This window comes from Rhagoletis pomonella, unplaced genomic scaffold (assembly GCF_013731165.1).
Source record: "Rhagoletis pomonella isolate Grant_MI unplaced genomic scaffold, Rhpom_1.0 Rhpom_scaffold_00002, whole genome shotgun sequence".
In the NCBI taxonomy this organism is placed as follows: Eukaryota; Metazoa; Arthropoda; class Insecta; order Diptera; family Tephritidae; genus Rhagoletis; species Rhagoletis pomonella.
The window spans coordinates 73,330,112-73,352,734 of NW_023458556.1; the positions used below are offsets into that span (position 1 = coordinate 73,330,112).

Consider the following 22,623-nt stretch of genomic DNA (forward strand, 5'->3'; position numbering starts at 1 on the left):
TTTTCGAGAGAAAGATTCTGCGAAAGATTTACGGACCTTTACGCGTTTGTGATGGCGAATATCGCAGACGATTTAACATGAGCTGTATGAGCTTTACAACGATATAGACATAGTGCGAATTGAAATTCAGCGGCTCCGCTAGCTTGGCCATGTCGTTCGAATGGACAGAAACGCTCCTGCTCTGAAAATATTCAACGCGGGCCGCGATGAAAAGGAAGGCCTCCTCTGCGTTGGAACAGGTGGAGAAGGACTTGGCTTCACTTGGCATTTCCAATTGGCGTCAGTTAGCACAGAAGAGAAATGACTGGCGTGCTGTTTTGGACTCGGCCAAAATCGCTTAGGCGGTTACAGCGCCAATAAAGAAGAGATAATTTACTTAAATAAGTTAGAAAAAGATGACTATACTTTTATGCATAAAAATTCAAAACTTTAAGTAAATAGAGTGTGATGTTTCGACATAATTTAATTGTAGTGCAGTACCGTATCTTGACAAAAATTTATCAAAAATGTCAATGTAGTACCAATGTACTTTTGGCTTTTAAAATGTACCAAAAAAGTACAATTGTACCATCAATTTCATCACTGCTCTATTACCCATTTTTCTAGCGTGAGGAACGCTTTCTGGGCTGTTTTGGGCACCCGCGGGCTCGTGTGGAGCAAACCTAATAATAGGTTCTTTCCCTAAAAATCCGGACCGGATCCGGTAATTAGAGAATAAGCGAAAAGTTTGCTCTCAAAAATTGAACATAATCCAGAAGTACGGGAACGCAAAAAACCACATTTCGTGCCCAGAATTAGCAAACTCTTGGATATTGAATTATTTTTCACAAATTTGTTTTAAGTATATAAAGATTGAAAATACATTCACTATTCCTTAAAAGCACGAAGTAAATGCAGGTAACATGTAAACACAAAACAGCGGATATGCACTTTGACACTTTATCCATTTTTACCCGCAGAAAAAGTCCGGGCTGTTTCGGGCATAACAAGAAGACACTTACGATCCAATACGTTCCAATTTTCGCTCTCTATTACCCATTTTGTTGAGTACGGGTATGATTTCTAGGCTATTTTGGGCACCCGCGGTATCCCGCGTTGCGTACGGGTAAGAACCTAATGAAATTGTACGTTGTGGCAGCCCGAATTCGAACTACCTTAGCTCAATATTCAGCCCAAATTTTAATACTCCCGGGGAGTTTGTTCTCCGGGGATTTGTTGCTCCCGGGTTTATTTCAAAACGTCCCGAGAGACGAAAAAAATAAAAAGCCCATATAAGTATTATGACAAGACGTAAATAATATTCGTCTTGAAATAAACGTCCCGAGAGACGAAAAAAAATAAAAAGCCCATATAATTATTATAAGAAGACGTAAATAATATTCGTCTTGAAATAAACGTCCCGAGAGACGAAAAAAATAAAAATCCCATATAATTATTATGAGAAGACGTAAATAATATTCGTCTTGAAATAATCGTCCCACGAGACGAAAACAACTTTTCCATTGTTCAGTAATAATTATAGAGCAATATTTAATTTTATTTCTTATAATCGTTATGGTCTCTGGTTTCTAACAATTAATTACTCCAGCCGGCATTTGAACCTGCGACACACGGAATTATAGTCGACATCTCTACCTACTCGGCTACGGCAGTCAAAAGCTTTTTTGCTTTTAATATATTTTTCATGTGACAATGAAATCAGTTCCACTCATGTGGAAATCAGTTCCACTAATGTGGAAATCGTAGAGCTGTTTGTTTTATAAATATTGACACAGAATGCGAAAGAAGCTTTTACTTAATAAAAATCTTCATACAATTTCTTTACAAAAAATGTATCAAGAAAACACAGAATTGGGCGGCTAGTTTCAATATAAATGTATGTACACACAATTTATTTTGTATACATATCTATATTAATATATGTGATATGTATGTACATTAGGGTGGTCCAAAAATGCATGAAAAAGTAAAGTCGGAATTTTTATGCTCTCACCCCAGGATTGTTCTATACTTTTTTTTCAAATCAAAAAATATTTAGAGGTCGCTCAAAGCGCTCACAGTTTTCCCTGTATTTTGAATGGGAAAAAATTACTTTTCGTGGCAATGGTATGGAGTGCTTGAAAATCAATATTTTCTATCGGAAAAGTCTGCAATGGGCGGACCAATAACAAATGGTTAGTACTAAAAAATTGTTCCAATAAACAATTGGGTATTATTATTGAAAGTCTCCTGAAGAGAACCAGAGTGTTCCGATCGAAAAATATTGATTTTCAAGAATTCCAGCGTCGCGGCGGTCCGCGTTCGGCGTCGCACTCGCGTCCCCCGCCCCGTCTCCTCCTTTCGCAATTATACACTAGTTCACTTCTGAAACTGTCCAAGTAATGGGAATTATTGCGTATGGTGTTATTGCATGAACCCCACCCATGGTGGAATTATACCAGGTGAAGTAATATTACTGCCATACCTAAACAAAAGCGTTGGGCGGAACGGTTTCTGACGCCTTGCGTTAGCGCCGAAGTGCCATACCTAAACAAAAGCGTCAACGCTACGTCAAATGCAGAAATAACACCAACAATAAGCATAGGTTTGTTTGTGTGTAACACAAAAATGACAGTTTCGCCGTTTTCTGCAGCTAACTTTAATACCTAACGCCCTGTCAAAATCGGAATTTCCAACCGCTCAGCGTCAGTGTTGCCGTTTTAGCCCTTTGGTGGCTAAATTTGGCTACCAAATTCTTTTTTTGGCCACAAAAATTTGAAATTGCCCCTAGCCCTTTTCAAAATTTATTCATCATTGACATTCAAATTTTTTTTATGATTTTCATGAATTTAACTCTTCGCTCATAAAGCGAACGCCTTTCCTTTAAGGAAAGTAAACATATTTCTATGTATGTTCCTTACGTTTCTGGTCCGCTATCTTATCCGTTAACGATTTAACTATACTTTAAAATAGGTAAGTTGGTGGCCCTTAATATGCTTTATGTGTTACACAAAGGTTTTTTTGTTGAATAAAATAGTAATTCTTTTCAGAGTTCATTGTCTTTCTATACCAGTAATTATAGAAAATGTTTGCGTGTATACTTACATATTTATACTAGCAGTACCCCGGTGTGCTTCTCTACACCAAATATTGAAAAACGAATGAAAAGTCCTGGAATTTTTCTATATGAAAATTTATCATTTGTTTTATTTCAAAATTTTTGATTCTTTATTTTAAATCTTAATCCAACAGATTTGGATATACAACATTTTTTGTTTTTCCATCTTGGGTATGAATAAATAAACAATTTGGAATGCCAACTCTTGAACAGGCCACGTATAGCTACCAATTCCAGTAATCTACCACAAATATTTCAAGAGATATACCAGATGAAAATTTTCGTTAGTATGAGTGGTGCCACGCCCCCTTTTCCGAATTCGGGGAAACTTAACACAAACCATCTGCATAATAGCCCGACTATGCCGTATAAATTTGGTTGAAATCTTGCACTTATTCTTTATATATGCCACGCCCTCTTTTCCAATACTGCCCATTTTTATCCATGAGTATGGAATTATTTGTTATACCTCTATACCAACTTCCAGTACTCTACCACAAATATTTCAAGAGATATACAACAAAAAAATTTTAGTTAGTATGGAAGGTGCCACACCCATTTTTACGAATTCGGGCAAACTTCACATAAACCATCTGCATGATAGCCTGAATATGCCGTATAAATTTGGTTGAATTCGGTGAAGCCGTTCTCAAGTTATAAGCTCACACCAAAAACGTGTACTTATTTGTATACATAAGATACATACATATGCCACGCCCCTTTTCCAAATCTGAGAAAACTCCACATAAAATATCTGCATGATGGCCCGAATATGCCGCATAAATTTGGTTGAATTCGGTGAAGCCGTTCTTAAGTTATATTGTCACACCAAAAACGTTCACTTATTTTTATATTTTAGTTAGTATGGGTGGCGCCACGCCCCCTCTTCCGCATTCGGGAATACTTCGCATAAACCATCTGCATGATAAATCGAATATGCCACATAAATTTGGTTGAATTCGGTCAAGTTATGAGGTCACACCAAAAACGTGCGCTTATTTTTATATATAAGATGTAGGTAAAAAAATTTAGCTACCATTTTTAGCCACAACCACGATTTTTAGCTCTTTTTTAGCCCTTTTTTAGCTGCAATTTAGCTACCACTAAAAATGTTTCGCGGCAACACTGCTCAGCGTTGACGCCGCGTTGTTTCGGTATGCTTCATACAAATTCTATGGGCATGAGAATTTTTTGACAGCCAGACAACGCTGACGCTTCTGTTTAGGTATGGCAGTTAGAGTGGGAAGAAATATTTTGACACTGCCTTATTTGAAAACATGCCTATAAAATGTGACTATAAGACAGCCGAATGTCAGAAAATAAAGCGAGAAAGGTGTTTTATTACTTCACCTGTTTATTGCGCCATTCATCCCACCTGCTTGGACCGAGTATACGTTCAAATTTAGAAGTCTGATACTACGTTTATACGCACGTAATATTTGCAAATAACAATTTGCAAAATGGTAAACTTTGCCGTATAAACGCTGAGTTAATTTTTTATTTGCAAATAACTAAATCAAGCAAATAAGTATTGATTAGTGGTACTATTTGCAAATAAGCGCAAGACGCCGCCATTCTTAGGTTATTTTCTTTTTCGATGGTCATCTTATTGCCTTTTTATAATCAAGACGTTGCCATTTTTAACTTTATTTTCTTATTCGATGGTCATATTATTGCCTTTTTATAATCAGGCAATATTAAAAAAGAATTTTTCACTGTCGAATAAACAGTGAGTTAGGTATTTGCAAATTATTTTTATTTGCAAATAGCTTACGTATAAACGTAGTAAGAGAGTAGGTAAAATTTTACATATTCTTACATCACTACTTCGTACCACATGTTCGCTCCGTCTTTGTAAACGAAATCCACATTTCGGATATGGTAAAATCAGTGAAGTGAACTGAAGATAAAACTCAAAACAATATTCTCTTTATTATATGCTGCGAACAGGAACGGCAACTTTTGTTTGTTCCATGCCATAGCGGCATTATACCAGGTGAAGTAATTAAAGCGAGAAAAAGGTTTTGACACTGCCTTATTTAGTAAATTGCCTTTAAAATTTGACTATAAGGCAGCCGAATGACAGAAAATAAAGCGAGAGAGTTGTTTTATTACTTCACCTGTATATTGCGTCATGATTCCGTGCAAATTGTTTAAGGTTTTCCAGCAATAGTTGCGTTCGACAAGTCAAAAATTTTTAATAGTTTTTCCAAATTTTTACTGGATGGCGTTCGATAACGAAACAAAAATATCCAACACACAAAAATTGAGAGAGCAAGCATTCATTTTGATGCAAGAGAAGCGTTCATTTTGTACTGGCAAAATTTTAGACAGCAAAAATTATCCAACACGAAAACATATTGCTGATCTATGGAGGCAAAATGAATTTCAGTTTGCTTACAAATAAAACATAAACAAAGTCAGCTGGTGTGTCTTTTTCTTCCGGTTTTGCAAGTGATGGCTAATTTCCTGTTCGTTTACTTTTTTGCTTTTTCTTCTCTTTGGGAGAGAATTTTCGCTTACGCTCTTAATTTTGATTGTTGGCTGGTGTTGGCTAATTTTGTTATCGAACGCAACTAATGTTTGCAACATATTAACCCTCCGCCCGACACACGGTTCCAGCCAGACCTTTTTAATTTTCAATTGTAAATAAAGTATATTTATATTTTAGCTATCGACTTGCGCGTCCAGGTACCTTCCTAAAATTTTATTAAATAGCTATCGAATGCTGAAAAAGTTCTATAACGAAATGTTTTTAAAAAGCATGCAGATAAAATTCATACAAAGGCGCTATGTCCAATTTGTTGAGCAGTTATTAAAGACGACTCTTTTCCTACATTTTGTTAGACTTTTCATAAGTAAAAATATTTTTTGAATATTACTTTCTTCATATGAATTATATCACATTTTTTGTTTAATTGTGTTTTTGGAATAAACAAAGTTCTTTTTCCTTCTATCAGTAAATTGGTTTTGTAACAATTGGTATAAATAAGCAATGGGAAATAAGGCAAAATTTGTTTTATTTCCAACCTTTGTTGGAAATAAAGCAAAACTCAGATTTTGGTATTATTAACCATTTAAAAGTGAAATTTTGCGTTATTGCAAATCATATTATAATATCAATGCCAAACTCATGGAAAAAATGGGAGTTATTGAAAAAGGGGGGCGTGGCACCTCCCATACAAACTGAATTTCTCACATTAGAATGTGTATGTGGTGTTAGACCCCCCCTTTATCAATAACCCCAATTTTTTCCATGAGTTTGGCGTTGATATTATATATCTCTGTACTAAGTTGCAGCACTCTACAATGAATACTTCCAGAGATATGTTGTGTGAAATCTTCAGTTTGTATGGGAGGTACCACGCCCCCTTGATATATCGAAATTATTTTTCTTCTATTATCATCCTTTGAGGGTCTATGTCCAAAATTTCAATAATATCGGTTGTTGTTCTCGAGGTTTTCGATTAGAAAAAAGCGAAAAAAAGGCTTTCAAAATATATATTAGTATAGATAACGAATGAAATGCATTTTTTTAATTTTTCAAATATTTTCCAAAAAAGTGGAAGGATTCCAACGTAAACTTTTTTTTCTTTCATTTTTCAACATAAATAAATAAAAAAAACAGAGCTATATTAAAAAATCTGCACGGATAGATCGACGCGAAATTTAATTATATTTTATTAAAAAAAAAAAAAAGAAACTTGAAATCGGTTCATATTTGGGCTCTCAAAATTCATTCACAGCAACCTTTTTTGCCCCACTGTGCGGCGCAGGAACGCAGAACAGCAGAATTGCACACCAAAACCAGCGAATAAAAGCTTCATAATAGGCAATTTACATGATTCAACTTTCGCAGGCGATTAGTTGAATCAAAAGTTGAACGAAAGTAGGCAGCTGACCAACTTCATTGAAAGCGATTAGTTGAAAGGCCGTTTACACCAGGCGATTGTTGCTTTCAACCAAAAAATCGCCTGAAAAATCGCCTCATGTAAATTCCCTATTACCATCAAGACGTATTCAATAAGGTGGTACATGTATTTTGTTTTTGCTTTTGCGGCGAGGACTGTCAAAAATTGTATACGAAGGATGTGAAAGAGAACAGAACACAATAAACAATCAACTGCCCCAACCAATCAACAGCAGCCATTTGACATATGAAGCCGTGAGGCGAAGAAAAATAAAAGGGTGCTACTATCCAGTAGTGCGATTCTGAATCTTATTTTAACCACATTTCACGTTGTTATCTCTAGTTAACAACTTTTTTTGGGGTTAAGTGATTGTGTATCAACTTTAACCATATTTGTCATTGTTTAGTGTTAACAAACGCAGTCAGCTGTTTGGTGACAATTATTTTTGTGGTTAAGCTAACAGCATCTAGTTTTTCTTTGTTAAGCTGTTGTTTACTAATTTTGCTGTGAAGTTAAATTGAGAAAATTGTGAAGATTGTGTTAAAAAATGGCATTTGCATACATTGCATCATATTTATATGATACCGATAATGAGCAGCCATTAAACGTGCCAAGAATTGACCGGCGGACCGGATCAATACAGCCTATATTGCTGAAAATGTTCCTAAATCTATTACAAAACAACCAACCCAACAGCGCCCTTACACTGTCCGGGCGTTTCGCTTTAAACCAATAAACAACAATTGAATTTGTGAGTGCCGGTGCTGTTGTGAAGGGTTATTCATGGATACCATAAAAAGAGATACAAACCTACATCAATGCTGTTGGCATAATACTCGCTTCTCTGCCTGAGAAATGTTGGAAGGCAAATGATCCCCATAGGTAAAATTGCGTGTTCTGTTTGGTATTATTTTCAAAGGAATGTGTATACATATTTCACCATTTCAGTGAGCCGCTGATACCTATGTGTCTTCAGTTGGTAATTGCATAGTTACTGCCGCGAGTGCGGTTCACAATGCTCTTTGCCGCATTCTTTTTGGCATGGTCGTTTGTTGAACCAGCCCACATAACAGACGCTCGTTTGGCAAGTTCTATTTCCGTTGCTTGATAATGTGCGTGCGCTTTCCAGTACGGGAAGCAGTGAGAAGGTGGATGGTGCTGCCTTGAGTAAAAATTGTGAAGACTCGCTGGCCGCACTAAAATCTCTGCAAGAAATTATGCATGACAATGCAGACAAATTGGCGTCACTTGCTAACGAGGAAACAGCGGAAACAAAGATGAGGAATTTGCAGGGTGAGTTGTGTTTAGCGGGAAGTTTAGTACCTTTTTAGATCTCTTATTCATTTCTTGTACGTAGATTGCATGGAATATTTGGCTAAATACCGGCATTGAAAGCACAAAGATCACAACGAAAAACAACCATGCCAAAGAGGAGTTTTATGTGCCTAGTCAGGCATTTTTAATAGCGCTAACACAAATTTTCTAGCACATACAACTGCGGGGGTGATACATCATTGAATTCGAATGTCTTCACTGGGCGCTTGGCGGTTACTGCTTTACTACATCGATTCCAATACGTTTTGAAGCGTTTCAATGACGACGAACGGCTGATGGGCGCCGTGCAAGGGTCAACCTAGCTCATTCCGGGGTATTGGTCGTAACTATCAGTGAAGTGCACAGCTGCCAAATGCGCATTAAGTCAATTAAAGAACCAGTTTGATAACAAAGAAGGATCATACCACAACATTACCGGCACCCTGACACTTATTGAATAAGTACCAAATAAGTAAATACATATCGTCACCTGAAATGCAAAAAAGACGTAACAATATCGTAAATGAGATTGAAAAAGTCGTGACTAATATTTTCATTATTTTTTTCATAAAATGATGTGGGAAGTTGTAACTCGTTGAAATCCATTATATAAATCAAAAAGTAAATTTTGAATTTTTTATTAGTTATGACTTTTTGCATTTTAACAATGATTTTTGTTACGTCTTTTTGAGTTTCAGGTGACGATATGTTTTTCTACAAATTTAAAGCAAACATATTTTTAATGACTTAACAAATTTTTCACCATTTTATGTACTCTGAATGCATGTAGACATTGAAATAACTGGGGTATCGACATTATAAATTGATTGGAAATATCTACCCGATATTATTTAGAGTGGTCCACGAAATAATAGGAATGCGATATTTTGACTCCTTTTATTTTGTGCACAACTGTTATGTACATGCACAACTGTTATATAATGCATTATTTCAACTCATTTAAAAGTTAAATACGGCATTAATTGTAACTTTTTTGTTGTAAGTTTGTTGTGGAAAGAAAAACTTATTTAACTTTTTATATTTAGAAAAATATAGTGATAACTTGACACACGTAATAAAATTGTTGTTTTGAATCATAACCAAATTACATATATTCAACTATAAGTACATATTTCAGTTTCACTAGAAAATTTCAGTAGCCGGTAAGAAAACTAATAAAATAAAAGCAAACTATTTAGCCTCAGTATTAACTTTTTTTATTAATTCTTCTTTGATAAAATAAATAATATATGTAAATAAAAATATGCATTAAATGCTGTTATACATATTAAATATATAAAACGAAGTTTTTATTAAATTACCATTTCATTTATTTCAAAATCAGTACAATAAAATTAAATTAGTTAATAATAGCCACCAAAGCTAAATGAAAATAAAATAATTCATTAAATAATTAATACGGTGATATTTTTTTTAATATTCGCAATGTTTTTCTTGCTATATATTTTTGTGAATTTTTTGTTTTGTTTAAAGAATGTCTCCTATTTTAACAAATGCTATACAAATCTAAGCTTCACGCTGTATATGTACATAATTTAGAAGTATTCTGCCAAGTTGCATCCAAATGGCAAGATTTTTAATAAGCATTTCCAAAAAAAAAGTATGTATCCATCCCAATTTTATTATGATAATGTGCAAATTTTAAATGTCTGAAAATGCGCGTTGTTTTATACTAATTTTTTGCTGTCCTATGCATTTTTACCATATAAAAAATGATTGAAAATGCTTTATATGGAAAAAATGCACAGGACAGCAAAAAATTATTAAACAACCCAAATTTTTAGACATTTGAAATTTGCAAATTATAATAAAATTGGGATGCATACATACTTTTTTTTGGAAATTCTTATTAAAAATCTTGCGATTTGGATAAAACTTGGCAGAATACTTCTAATTTATGTATACAGTGTGAAACTTAGATTTGTATAGTATTTGTTAAAATATGAGCCATCCTTTGAAAAAAAAAAACTGAGCAAAAATTTATAGCATAAAAAACATTGCGAATATTAAAAAAAAATGCGTATACTCAAGGCACGAACACTTATCACTATAAACAAATTCAGAAAACAAGATTCAACTAAGAACAATTCATTTGAAAAACAAAAAAGTAAAAAGGCACCAACAAATAAGTTAATAATAATCTAGCCTATTATTAATAAAAATATGTATATACATACAGCCCGCGACAAAAGATAGCACATCAAAATTTTTACCAGTTTTGACTACTTTTCTGTGCTTTTTTAAGGTTCATAAATTTTTTGTTAAAGTTAAGCTCCTTAACTAACAAAACCAATATAGGTCCAAATTAGAGACTTTGTACAACAATTATAGAAATTACATAAACTTTTCGTCCCCTCTTAAGCATTATAATTTTAATTTATAGAATAACTTGCACTTTATTATACTCGATTTTAATAAGCTATAAAATTGCATTATTCTAGAAATCAAAATTAAAATGCTTGGAATTGTGAAGAACAGTTTGTGGAATTTTTGTAATTTTTGTACAAAGTCTCAAATTTGGACTTATATTGGTTTTGTTAGCTAAGGAGCTTAACTTTAACAAAAAATTAATGAACCTTAAAAAAGAAAAAGAAAAGTATATACACAAACAATTTACATCTATTGGGGAGGGCCCAGTGAATTAGTAAACTGGGCGAAAGCATGCGCACAAGCTTTCACCCCCTCCGCCAACACCGTGAAGGCCTCTGCCATTGTTGCAGTTGCGGTAGCCATTCGCTCTGTGGCAGCAGCCATTCTGCTTATTGCCTCAGCATTGGAGCGGTTGGCCTCCGCGTTGGTTGCAGCACTTTCAGCAAGCCTCTAAGAAAATAAAAGTTTTATTAATAATTCAATACAAATACAGTATTGAAAAAATTACCTTTTCTGATTCGGCCTGTGCCTCGGCAATTCTTAAAAATTTCGCCTTTGTTGGCGATTCTTCCGCACGTTTCCGCTTAGCGGTTCTGCGCGGTGTTTGCCTCGGCGTTTTCGGAGTTTCGCACCGAATTTCCGACTCGCCATCCGACACCGTTAGTGGAGGAATTACCATGGTGTCTTCCTCCATGACTAAGCGGAAATTTTCATCCGCCGCCCCCAATGTTAATTGCAGTTCCTAAAAATAGCATAATGAATATTGCAATATGATTAACATATTGGCATGGGCTTTTAATACGGTACAATTCAACTTACCTCTTCCATGGGAATATTCTCCTGGACATCCGGTTGCCCCTCCATATAGCTGCTTCCCACTAGAGCTATTACCCGCTTCTCCAATTCGTTCAAGGGAGGCTGTTGAAGCGGTATATTCCCCGTCAATGCTTGCTCCCTCTTACGATCACGAACTCGCGTCGATGTTCGACTTTTTAGGTCGCGCCAGACCTTTTGCAAAATAGAAACACACTTTCATACTTTACTATTCTTTGGTGTAGGCCGTTTTCGGAAATGCCTTACTGCAAAGCACCTCTCCTTATACTTAAGTATATAATGATGTCTGATTTCAGCAAACATATTTTTGGAATAAGAGGTGCGATGTTTTGCAGTAATGCATTTCCGGAAATGCCCGTACTTCATCACTTATACTTACATTTTGCCATTGCTCCACAGATTTGGCAGCCCCCCCCAAGAGAATTTAATTTATCTGCCATCTCTGCCCACTTCTTGGTGTTCTCCAACTTGCCATGGAGCTTCTGGAACTTGCCGCTCGCCGCATTCGGGTTTTCACCCAGAAAGTCAAGCATCGCGCTTAACTGCTCCCCCGATGCACGGCTCCTTTTCGTCGGCTGGATAGACATCCTGAAATAAAAGAAGTTCTAGTAAATTCCAATTAATAACTAAAATAACTAAATACTACCTTTTAAAATTGCAATACGTTGCTGGCGCTAAAAATTCCGTTTCCGCGGGAAGGAAATAAGTTTTTTTTTCTTATTCCTCTTTGTACTTTTCGCATATTTGACATTTATCTCGACTGAGATGCCACATTTCATCATTTTAAATAAAAAGGAATAATCAGCTGTTTTTCGCTGTTAAGCAAGAGTTAGAGAATCACACAATTGTTAGTGCAAACGGCAAAAGTTGTTATGTAACCTAACAATTTTTTTATTGCTAAGAGTTACAGAATCGCACTACAGGGTTTGAGATGCTTAAGCTAGGGCTGTGCGATTATTCGATTACTCGAGCAAGTTGGTTAATCAATTATTCGGTTAATCAATTACTCGAGTAATCAAGATTTTGATTACTCAAAACGATGATTAATCGAGTTAATTGAAATATGATTACTCAAAAAAAATAATTTTGCTCGTTAAAAAAGTTTGCTTTGGAAAATGCTTATTTTCTTTTTTACATTCTGTATATGAAAAAAATTTTTTGTTTCAATTTTTGAAAACAGAAACGATGATTTCAGAGTATCAAGGAACTTCAACTACTTTATATGTAAAGAGTTGAAATGTTGATTACTCATTTTACTCGAAATGTTGATTAATCATAAAGCAAATTACTCAAATATTTTTGTTTTTGGTTAATCAAAAATCTTGATTACTCGAGTAACTGAACTTTTGAGTAATCATAATTTCCAATTAATCGAATAATTGAGTTATTTACTTTATGATTAATTAAAATTTTGAGTAATCAATTAATCGCACAGCCCTAGCTTAAGCAGTATTAGCAAAAGCAACGAAAATATGCTGATGCTGTGCTTCTGAAGTTGTCTTGCTGCAAAAGCAATATTCATGCTCATGATTCAATAATACAAGGTTAGATAATTATTGACAGCCGCGGTTTGACACTCCCTTACAAAAGGTTGCATTTACGAAGGACGGAGAAAGGGGAAGAATGAAATCTCTGGAGTGAAAATGGTAGTAGAAAAGTACGCAATAAGTAGTGATATTCCCTTTGTAAATTCTAATGTATTTGCAGGAAATCTGGCATTTTGAACGAAATATTGAAAGTAATAATGATATAGCTACGTGAATTACGTAATTTATGTGCTATTTAGCTGTATAAAACTGCAAAGACTGAAAATTAAAATAAAACTACTATAAGATTGATGTAAACATCCAATTTAAAAACAGCTTATGTTTTTATCAGTTAAATAAGCTTCATATGCATATACAAATAAGCACATTGCACAAAAGCTTATACTTCTATTTCACACAAAAGCTACACTTTTTCCAAGCAAATTTGCAAAGAAGCAACACGGTGCCGCTGCTAAGGGAGCGGTGCGAGAGAGACAACTGTCAGTTTATCCAACCTTGTATTATTGAATCATGATTCATGCTTTTGCTTTGGCTTTGAAAAAAACGAACAGCCACAGCAGCAAAACGAGAAGAGCTGACAAGTAAACGATTGTTTGCTTTCCGGCACGAATGCGATGCTTATCAGCAGGCATGGGCAGAGAACGAGCACACGCTCAAAGAGGTAAACATAGCGTGTACGCAGTGTTGCCAGGTCTTCGTTATGAGAAAACGTCCCTCTTGTTCTGAAAAAACGTCATTTCCTACCCAAAAACGTCTTTTTCAAATGAATGTACAACAAATTTTTCTTATTAAACTTTTATTGTATACAAAGGTACATACATATGTACGTAAGGTATATTAAAATGTCATTTCGACAGAGCAAATTTAGATTTCATTGTAAACTGGTTTGAGATCGTTAATATAAAAATGATTTTATACATACACTTGTGATCAGCTGATTAAGTCATCAACATTTTGATCGATTTTGGTTGTTTTTCTTTTGTTTATTTAATATTTATTATTTTTCCATAAAAGCCAAGCTCATTACATAACAAACAAAATATAAAACGTTGTGAAAAAATTATAAAAAATCTGCAAAGTTACAACTATATTTTCAACTTTTTATTCAGATTTTTTTGAATTTTTTTGAGTATGCAGTTTGATAGCCCATTAAATTTCAGGGAATAATGTGCAAGTTTAAAGGGGCTACATAATCGCGTTGATTTTTAATAATTTTTTTTCTTGTATACATTTGGTTAGGGGTCAGTTGTCGAAAATGCTAAATTATGTTCTGCTAAGAAGGAGCATAGCAATATTTCAGCCTTTTTTGCGTTCATTACATTTTCAATGATGTCTTAAAAAAGTCGCCTACTTTATTCTGACTTTTTATGCTGCTACAGCTTTTTTGATGCTTTTGCGAGCGTGCGTGTTGCAATAGATCAGCTCTTCCTGATTTGGCTTTTAATGTGCAATTGCAAACATTACAATTAGTCTCGTAACGTCAAGTGTTTACACAAACAGCCTTTGTCCAAGAATCCAAAAAAATGCGCGTACACTTGGTTTCCCTCATATTTAAGTCATCTGTGTTCAAGGAATAATAATCTTTTGAAGCAGCTGCTGCAAAACACAAAGCTTGTAATGATTTATTAAGAAAATAATTCAAAACCAGTTCTACTTATAAGATTTAGTAACAGAGAAAAATTACTGGGAAGTTAAAAAACGTCATTTTTTACACAAAAAACGTCCAAACGTCAACAGGATACAAAAAGCGTCCAAATGACGTTAAAAACGTCAACCTGGCAACGCTGCGTGTACGTATACAAGCAAGAGCGCAACGATGACAACGCAGCAGCTTGCAAAATGGATGAAGCACACAGCGTTGCCAGATTGACGTTTTTAACGTCATTTGGAGGTTTTTTTATCCTGTTGACGTTCGGACGTTTTCTGTATAAAAAATTACGTTTGTTAACTTTCCAGTAATTTTTATTAAATCTTGTAAGTAGAACTGTTTTTGAATTATTTTCTTAATAAATCTTTACAAGCTTTGTGTTTTGCAGCAGCTGCTTCAAAAGATATTTATTCTTTGGACACAGATGACTTAAATATGATGCAAACCAAGTCTACGCGCATTTTTTTTTTGGATTCTTGGACAAAGGCTGGTTGTGTAAACGCTTGAGGTTACGATACTAATTGTAATGTTTGCAACTGCACATTAAAAGCCAAATCAGGAAGAGCTGATCTATTGCAACACGCACGCTCGCAAAAGCATCAAAAAAGCTGTAGTCGCATAAAAAGTCAGAAAAAAGTAGGCGACTTTTTTAAGACTTCATTGAAAATGTAATGAATGCAAAAAAGGCTGAAATATTGCTATGCTCCTTCTTAGCAGAACGTAATTTAGCATTTTCGACAACCGACCCCCTAACGAAATGTCTACAAGAAAAAAAATTATTAAAAATCAACGCGATTATGTAGCCCCTTTAAACATTATTGCCTGAAATTTAATAGACTATTAAACTGTTTGTTATATAATGAGCTTAGCTTTTATAGAAAAATAATAGACATCAAATAAACAAAAGAGAAACAGTAAAAATCGATCAAAATGGTGATGACTTAATCAACAAGTGTATGTATAAAATCATTTTTATATTAACGATCTCAAACCAGTTTAAAATGAATTCTAAATGTTCTCTGTCGAAATGACATTTTAATATACCTTACGTACATATGTACCTTTGTATACAATAAAAGTTTAATAAGAACAATTTTTTGTACAAGAGGGACGTTTTCTCATGCTTAAGTCCTGGCAACACTGGAGGCACACTAAGGCTTTCTGCACATTGGTCGTCCCATTATAGTTGCTTCATCGTCGCAATCATGGTGCAACGATTACATGACGACTACACCTTCGCACACTCGGTCGTGTTATTTCAATTCATTTTGCGTCCAAAATATCACTTGGAGCAGGTATTTTCTGTTTTTCTGGTTGATATTTTCGCGAAATATTTACAAAAACCTGCAATTTTTTAAATATGGACTGTTCTGCAACAATTCTAGACATAATTTTTCAGTAATATCACTTCTCTTCTTTTCCTGAAATGTGTTTTGTGTACGCACGCAGAGGCTTTTTACAATTCGTCATATTTTATAGTTAAAACTCTCAAATTATCTAATATCCACTTTGTGCAAAAAATACACATTTTTATGCAATTTTAATGCAAATATTAACTTTTTCACTAATTGAATGGTCGCTTCAAATAACGTTGTAAGCGACAAAATTATAATTTTACAAAATAGAAAAAAAAACTTGTTTACTGACGAGCAAACGGGGATTTAATTTGGTTTTCTACTTTTTCGCTATAGCACTCTTCAAGAATCTTGCCTTTAAAAATATAAAATATTCACATTAATATCTTTAAAATCAAGGAAACTAGCTTTGAACAAATTGTCGCTTACAACGTTATTTGAGGCGCCCATTCAATTGTTTCCCATAAAATATAAACAAACATTGCGTGCACAACGATTAGTAAACGACAGTGCCGTACTTTTCTGCATCTTCTACGGTTTGCCGATAACTAGCCTATAACGACAAGTGTGCAGATCTCCTGTGAAAAGCATGCGCTCGGCTCAAAATTTTAGGGCGAGACGATAACGCAACTATGAATGGACGACTAGTGTGCAGATAGCCTAACACATTCTCAATTTTAGCGAACGCTTGTTTGTGGAAGAGCCCACCTTCGCTTATCAGCAAAGGCATTTTGCTGATGCTTGCTTATTGAAAAGTACGGAAGCAGAAGCAGAAGAAATTGATCGGCTTTCGCAGTTCGTCAGTTCCTTCTGCTGTCATATTTGAAAACGAAAACGAATAGCCACTGCACCAACACGAAGAAATGCTGAGAAGCGTACGATCGTTTGCTTTTCGGCCTGAGAAGCAACGATCGTTTGCTTTTCGGCCTGAGAACGTCCACATACAACTTTGGCGTTGCGTCGGCGCTGGCGTCGCTTTGACAGCAGCGCGAGCAACGCCCATGCTTGCTACAATGAACGCTTAGCAGAGAATACTTTGGTCACTAAATTAAGATACTAGCGGCAGAAAAACCAAAATTTTACATCAATAATTGCATTAAAAACTATATTTCTTTCCCGCATTTGATTAAAAATGAAAATTTAATCACATAATTTTGATTATTTGGAACAGCTGACGAATGACGCGCGGGAAAAGTTGAGAGTTGGCCATCTTTCTGCGTTGTGTTGGCGTTGCCCAACTTTGGTTATGTGGAGACTTTCATATAAATGCATGTATTCATAGTCAGCTGTCGCAGCGACGCCAACGCAACGCCAAAGTTGTATGTAAACGGGCCTTAAGCAAGGCAAAATGAAAATTTTTCAAACCGACGGCTGTCGAAGCTGACGCTCATTTTATTGGTAATCATTTTCTGCGTTTGCTTTGACTGCAACTTCTTTCTTTTCCAAAAGCATAAGCAGAAGCAAAAGCAAATGAAATAAAACTTTCTGCAGTTTTTTAAACACTGCTGCTACCACCTGTTAAATACGCCTTCATTACCATGATTCAATAATACTGTGTTATTGAATCATGCTCATGGTGAAATAATAATAGGGTGTTGTCACTTAGGGGGTAGTTGTTGTAATTTTGGCAAGTTCGGCATATCAGCGTTACAATAATGCCTACACTATTTATTCCAATTTCATTTCTGGGTAAAATGCAACAAAAAATGGAGCAGAGAATTTTGTGAAAAAGTATGCGCAGGTATCATTGTTTCTTTGTTTCGCTTTTGCTTTGACTTTTCGTTTCAAATTCATTGGAAAATTTGAGCGATAATTTTCAATAACTGTGATTTTGTAAGTAAATTTTTGGTAAAATATATGCTGTACATATCCAACTGATTATTGGAATAGTGCCTCGGAAGGCTACGATAATGCACTTTGGTCTAACAATTTAAACGCATAATTATTTTATAATATAACTGATAGAATTCAGAAATGTAATTTTGAAACGTTAAGGAAAATAAAGGTCGTAATAAAATTCCCTTTAAAGTTAAGATATTTAAAAACTAAGTACGCATATACATGTACTTCAGAATTTAGGAAATAAAAAACCAAAAAAATTCCATACGGGCTAATATGTCATTTTTATTAGAATTTAAGAATAATTAAATAAAGAGAACGGTATAATACCATGTTCTGACTGACAACGAAAACACTTTGAAAACGAGTTTTGGAATTGTGGGCTGAAGGCTGTTCACACCGGTTGTTAGTGTTTTCGTTGACATTTCTTACATCCTCTCATTGTAGTTTTGCTACACAAAAACAATACCAAAGTGCTTTTCCCACATTTTCTTTTCATTAGCAACCTCTTTACTTTCATTCTTATTTTAGTTTGGCCAGCCAATTAAAACTATGTTCCCATTGGCGTAATTTAGAGGTCAATCTTAATTTACGCATAAATTAAGTACAAACTAAGTAATTTCGCCTTGTAAAGTCTCTCAGTAAATTAAGTTGAAAGTACGTAGTTTATCTTAAACCAAGAACCAAATCACGAACAAATCAGTGTCGGCTCTAATTTTATCGATAATAATCGAAAAAAGTATTGTCCCATAACTGATATGTCATTGGCCCGTAGTCATAGTCAAAATAAAGTCGACTTTAAAGTTAGTTGCAGCTTTTTTGACAGATATCCCATTGAAAATTATGTCAAAAAGCTGCAACTAACTTTAAAGTCGACTTTATTTTGACTATGACTACGAGCCATTGTGTTTGGACGTTTTTGTTTTTAATAATCGCGCGTGGTAGTTTGTAAAATATTTCCAGAAGCTTTCTCTTTTGATCACTCATCTAAAATCTAAAAAATTACCACAAACAACTCAGAATATAAAAATATACGCAATTACTCACATTCGCGATCTCTTTTGGTTAAATAACACAGGGTTGCTACAAAGCTGTCAAGACAAATACAGAATCGCGTGTATGAACGCACTTAATTTAGTGAGGTATTTTAAACGAAACTAACTGCCGTCCCTAAATTGGAGCGCTAAGCGTTGCGTTATCCATTGTCGACGAGTGTCAGCGCGCGCTATCCCCAAATCAACGCGTCGTAATTTTTGACGTTTTCTCAGATCCTCTCGTTTTTATTCTCGTTTCCTCTTTCACTTTTTTGTCCTTTCTCTTTCTTTCCGTCTTCAGCATCCAACTTCAACACGTAACGCCCTGTCAAAAATGAAAATTCCATTTGCTCGGCGTTAGCGCCGCGTTATTGTGGGATGCTTCATACAAATTGTATGGGCATGAGGATTTTTGACAGTTGTTTGGCGCTTGACGCGCCAATTTAGGGATGGCAGTAAGTATTTTATGTTGGTAATATGAACATAGTTTAACAGTAAATACGAAAGAGCGTATTAAAGATGAGAAAATACGACTTCCACTTCGATTAATAATCGAAAAAAAAACTAGTGAAGACACCGATTGGAACGAGTGGAACGTGAGTTTTCAAGTAGTTTTCAGCGAAAACTGGTTTTCGTTTGACAGATTTTACACGGACGAAAACACATGTTTTAGGTCGAAAACTAGTTTTGGCAACGAAAACATGTTTTCGATGTCGGTCAGAATATGGTATAATACAATTTGTTTTAATATGAATAAATGAAAGACGGAAAATAGTCCTTATTTTTTAAGTTGTAACCATCATCATATGTTTGTGGTACGACCGAGTGGCCTTTTAAGCTTTACAAATAATAATTTTAAGGTAGAAAAATTAAACTGAATAATAATTATTAAAATCAATATATTTGATCGAAAAAATAAAATTTAAGTAATAATAATTTCTTTTGAGAGAAAAAAAATAAACTGTAATTACACTGATTTACAGAAAAAATATTTTATTGATGCAAGCTTCATTTAACTGGTGTGGGGTCCACTGATATAAGTATGTATTGGAAATAGTACCCAAAAAGTGATAAAAATAATCCTAATCTTTTCCCCCTTTTTCTACTGCCCCAAAATGCATGGCCGCTACTGGCATGCAGAAAAAGTGAGGTTATGTAAGTGACATCATCTTATATTTATTTCACCATGGGGGAAAGATATGGAAAAAATGATTGTTTTCAAGAATTTGGGGGAATAAGCTTCAAATAGCTGGCATCCCTGGTGTGAACCGTTCAATTGATTCAACTTGGGTTGGTGTTATGCAGAAATTTTGCTTGGCAAACTGCGTGCAATTGTTGTTGCAGCAAACTCGGAGAGAGCGAGTTTGGCGACTCTCACAGCAAACTAATTTTGTTCGGTGTTGTCATATACAAAAATTTTAAATTGTGCGCGTTATGTACATCTGAAATTCTCATTTCGTGTTGGCAATAGCCATGAAAACCATAATAATAATAACCCTGTGCCAAACTCGACATAACCACCTCCGAGCAAACTAAGCAGCCGCCATTTAGGGCCATTTTCAGATGGCCTACTTAAGTAGAGATTGTTGATTAGCTTCCACTATTAATTTTCAGATCATACATTCAGGCCCAATTTCAGATGGCCTATTTAAGTAGAGATTGTTGATTAACTTCCACTATTAATTTTCAGATCATACATTTAATCTGCACTTAAATGGCCAATATCGGCTATTTAAATATCAGATATGCAACCCTGTGTTTGTACCAAACAACCAAGATTGATTGGAAGGTTGTTTAATCAATCCCACCAAATCCCACCAAAAAACAATCAGCTGTTCAGCATAAAATGTAAACAAACGAGCGAATGCAACAACAATTTCAAGGAACAAGCAGCAGTGCTGCCAATTGTTTGGCATATTTAAAAAAAGTTGATCTGAAACCCAACGAAAGTTAAATGGCATTTAAACAACAATCCACAATTAAACTTAAGTGCCATTTAACAATTCATTTGACATTGGCCCTTAATCTGCACTTAAATGGCCAATATTGGCTATTTAAATATGAGAATGCAACCCTGTGTTTGTACCAAAGAACCAAGATTAATTGGTAGCATGTTTAATCAATCCCACCAAATCCCACTAAAACACAGTCAGCTGTTTAGCGCAAAATGTAAACAATCAAGCAAATGCAACAACAATTTCAAGGAACAAGCAGCAGTGCTGCCAATTGTTTGGCATATTTAAACAAAGTTGATCTGAAACCCAACGAAAGTTAAATGGCATTTAAACTGCAATCCACAATTAAACTTAAGTGCCATTTAAATATTCATTTGAAATTGGCCCTTAAAGCCCTGTATGCGGCTCTCAAGAAAACGGTCAAGAAAAAATTGCCATTATTTCGCGTGTGTGTCCAAGGAATTTTGACATTTTTTATACCTCACAGCCTGTTGCCTCACTCTTTCCTCAAGAAATATGGAACGGGCATATATTTCTGTTGCAAGCCTGGGTTGCCTTGTGCTCTTTTTTCACAAAAAACTTTAGAAAACCGTAGTAGAAAGCGTAGTAAATTTCTTAAGAACTACGTACTGCCTTAAGGAAATTTGACTTAAGAAAATTTCTTAGCCATTTCTTGTACGTCATTTTATATGGAGTTTTTGCTTTTCTTGAGAGCTGCATACAGGCCTTAATTTGGCAAACAAATGTTTGTCTGCTTAACACCGACCTTGGTAGCACCTAATCTTTATCAGAGAATGTACATTTTTCTACGATCTCTGTTTTCTATTTGATAGTGATGTGCTGAGTCGATATTTTGAAGTATTGATCGATACCTGTTACCGATTTAAAAAGTATACAATACTTTCGATACTCGGTGCCGAAACGTTTATACCATGTTCTGACCGACAACGAAAACACTTTGAAAACGAGTTTTGGAATTGTGGGCTGAAGGCTGTTCACACCGGCTGTTAGTGTTTTCGTTGACATTTCCTACATCCTCTGATTGCAGTTTTGCTACACAAAAACACAACCAAAATGCTTTTCCCACATTTTCTTTTCATTAGCAACCTCTTACTTTCATTCTTATTTGGCCAGCCAATTAACAATAAATACGAAATAGCGTATTAAAGATGAGAAAATACGACCTCCACTTCGATAAATAATCGAAAAAACTAGTGAAGACACCGATTGGAATGAGTGGAACGTGAGTTTTCAAGTAGTTTTCAGCAAAAACTGGTTTTCGTTTGACAGATTTTACATGGACGAAAACATATGTTTTAGGTCGAAAACCAGTTTTAGCAACGAAAACATGTTTTCGATGGCGGTCAGAACATGGTATTAGGCTTCCAATAAGAACGCATGTAGACCAAAAATAAAAGCGGTTTAAGGGAGCCTATCCTATCAAAAGCAAGTGTAAGGGGTAATTGAGGCTTTAATGTCCATTTTCCATCGCCACAAAGCAGAGAAACTCTTCCTTATTTGAAACACTTTTTTCTAGATGAATCGGACGATGTTATCTTTGTAGGCCTGAAGGCTCTGCCAGAGAGAAATTATTTTCTGCGTCACTGGGATGCTTTTGACTGACATCCAAGTCAACTCTGTGATTTTGAATAGAAGACGCCACATGGGCAACGCATGCGATGACGCTTCTGATGAAAT

At 35.0% G+C, this 22,623-nt stretch overlaps 1 protein-coding gene and 1 long non-coding RNA gene across 2 annotated transcripts; one reads left to right on the top strand and one right to left on the bottom strand.

Moving 5' to 3' along the window:
- Positions 1–7,309: 7,309 nt before the first annotated feature.
- LOC118734047 lies at positions 7,310–9,516 on the top strand. Its single transcript, XR_004992323.1, has 3 exons — positions 7,310–7,890; positions 7,957–8,301; positions 8,366–9,516. It is a non-coding gene; the product is annotated as an uncharacterized LOC118734047 (long non-coding RNA).
- A 1,268-nt stretch (positions 9,517–10,784) lies between these two features.
- On the bottom strand, positions 10,785–12,063 carry LOC118734723. The gene is made up of 4 exons (XM_036464425.1): positions 11,927–12,063; positions 11,533–11,721; positions 11,222–11,455; positions 10,785–11,163 (listed from the first exon to the last, which is right to left on the bottom strand). The coding sequence occupies exons 2-4, from the start codon at positions 11,575–11,577 to the stop codon at positions 10,963–10,965; spliced, it is 480 nt and encodes a 159-aa protein (XP_036320318.1). The 5' UTR covers positions 11,578–11,721; positions 11,927–12,063; the 3' UTR covers positions 10,785–10,962.
- Between the last annotated feature and the right edge of the window lie 10,560 nt (positions 12,064–22,623).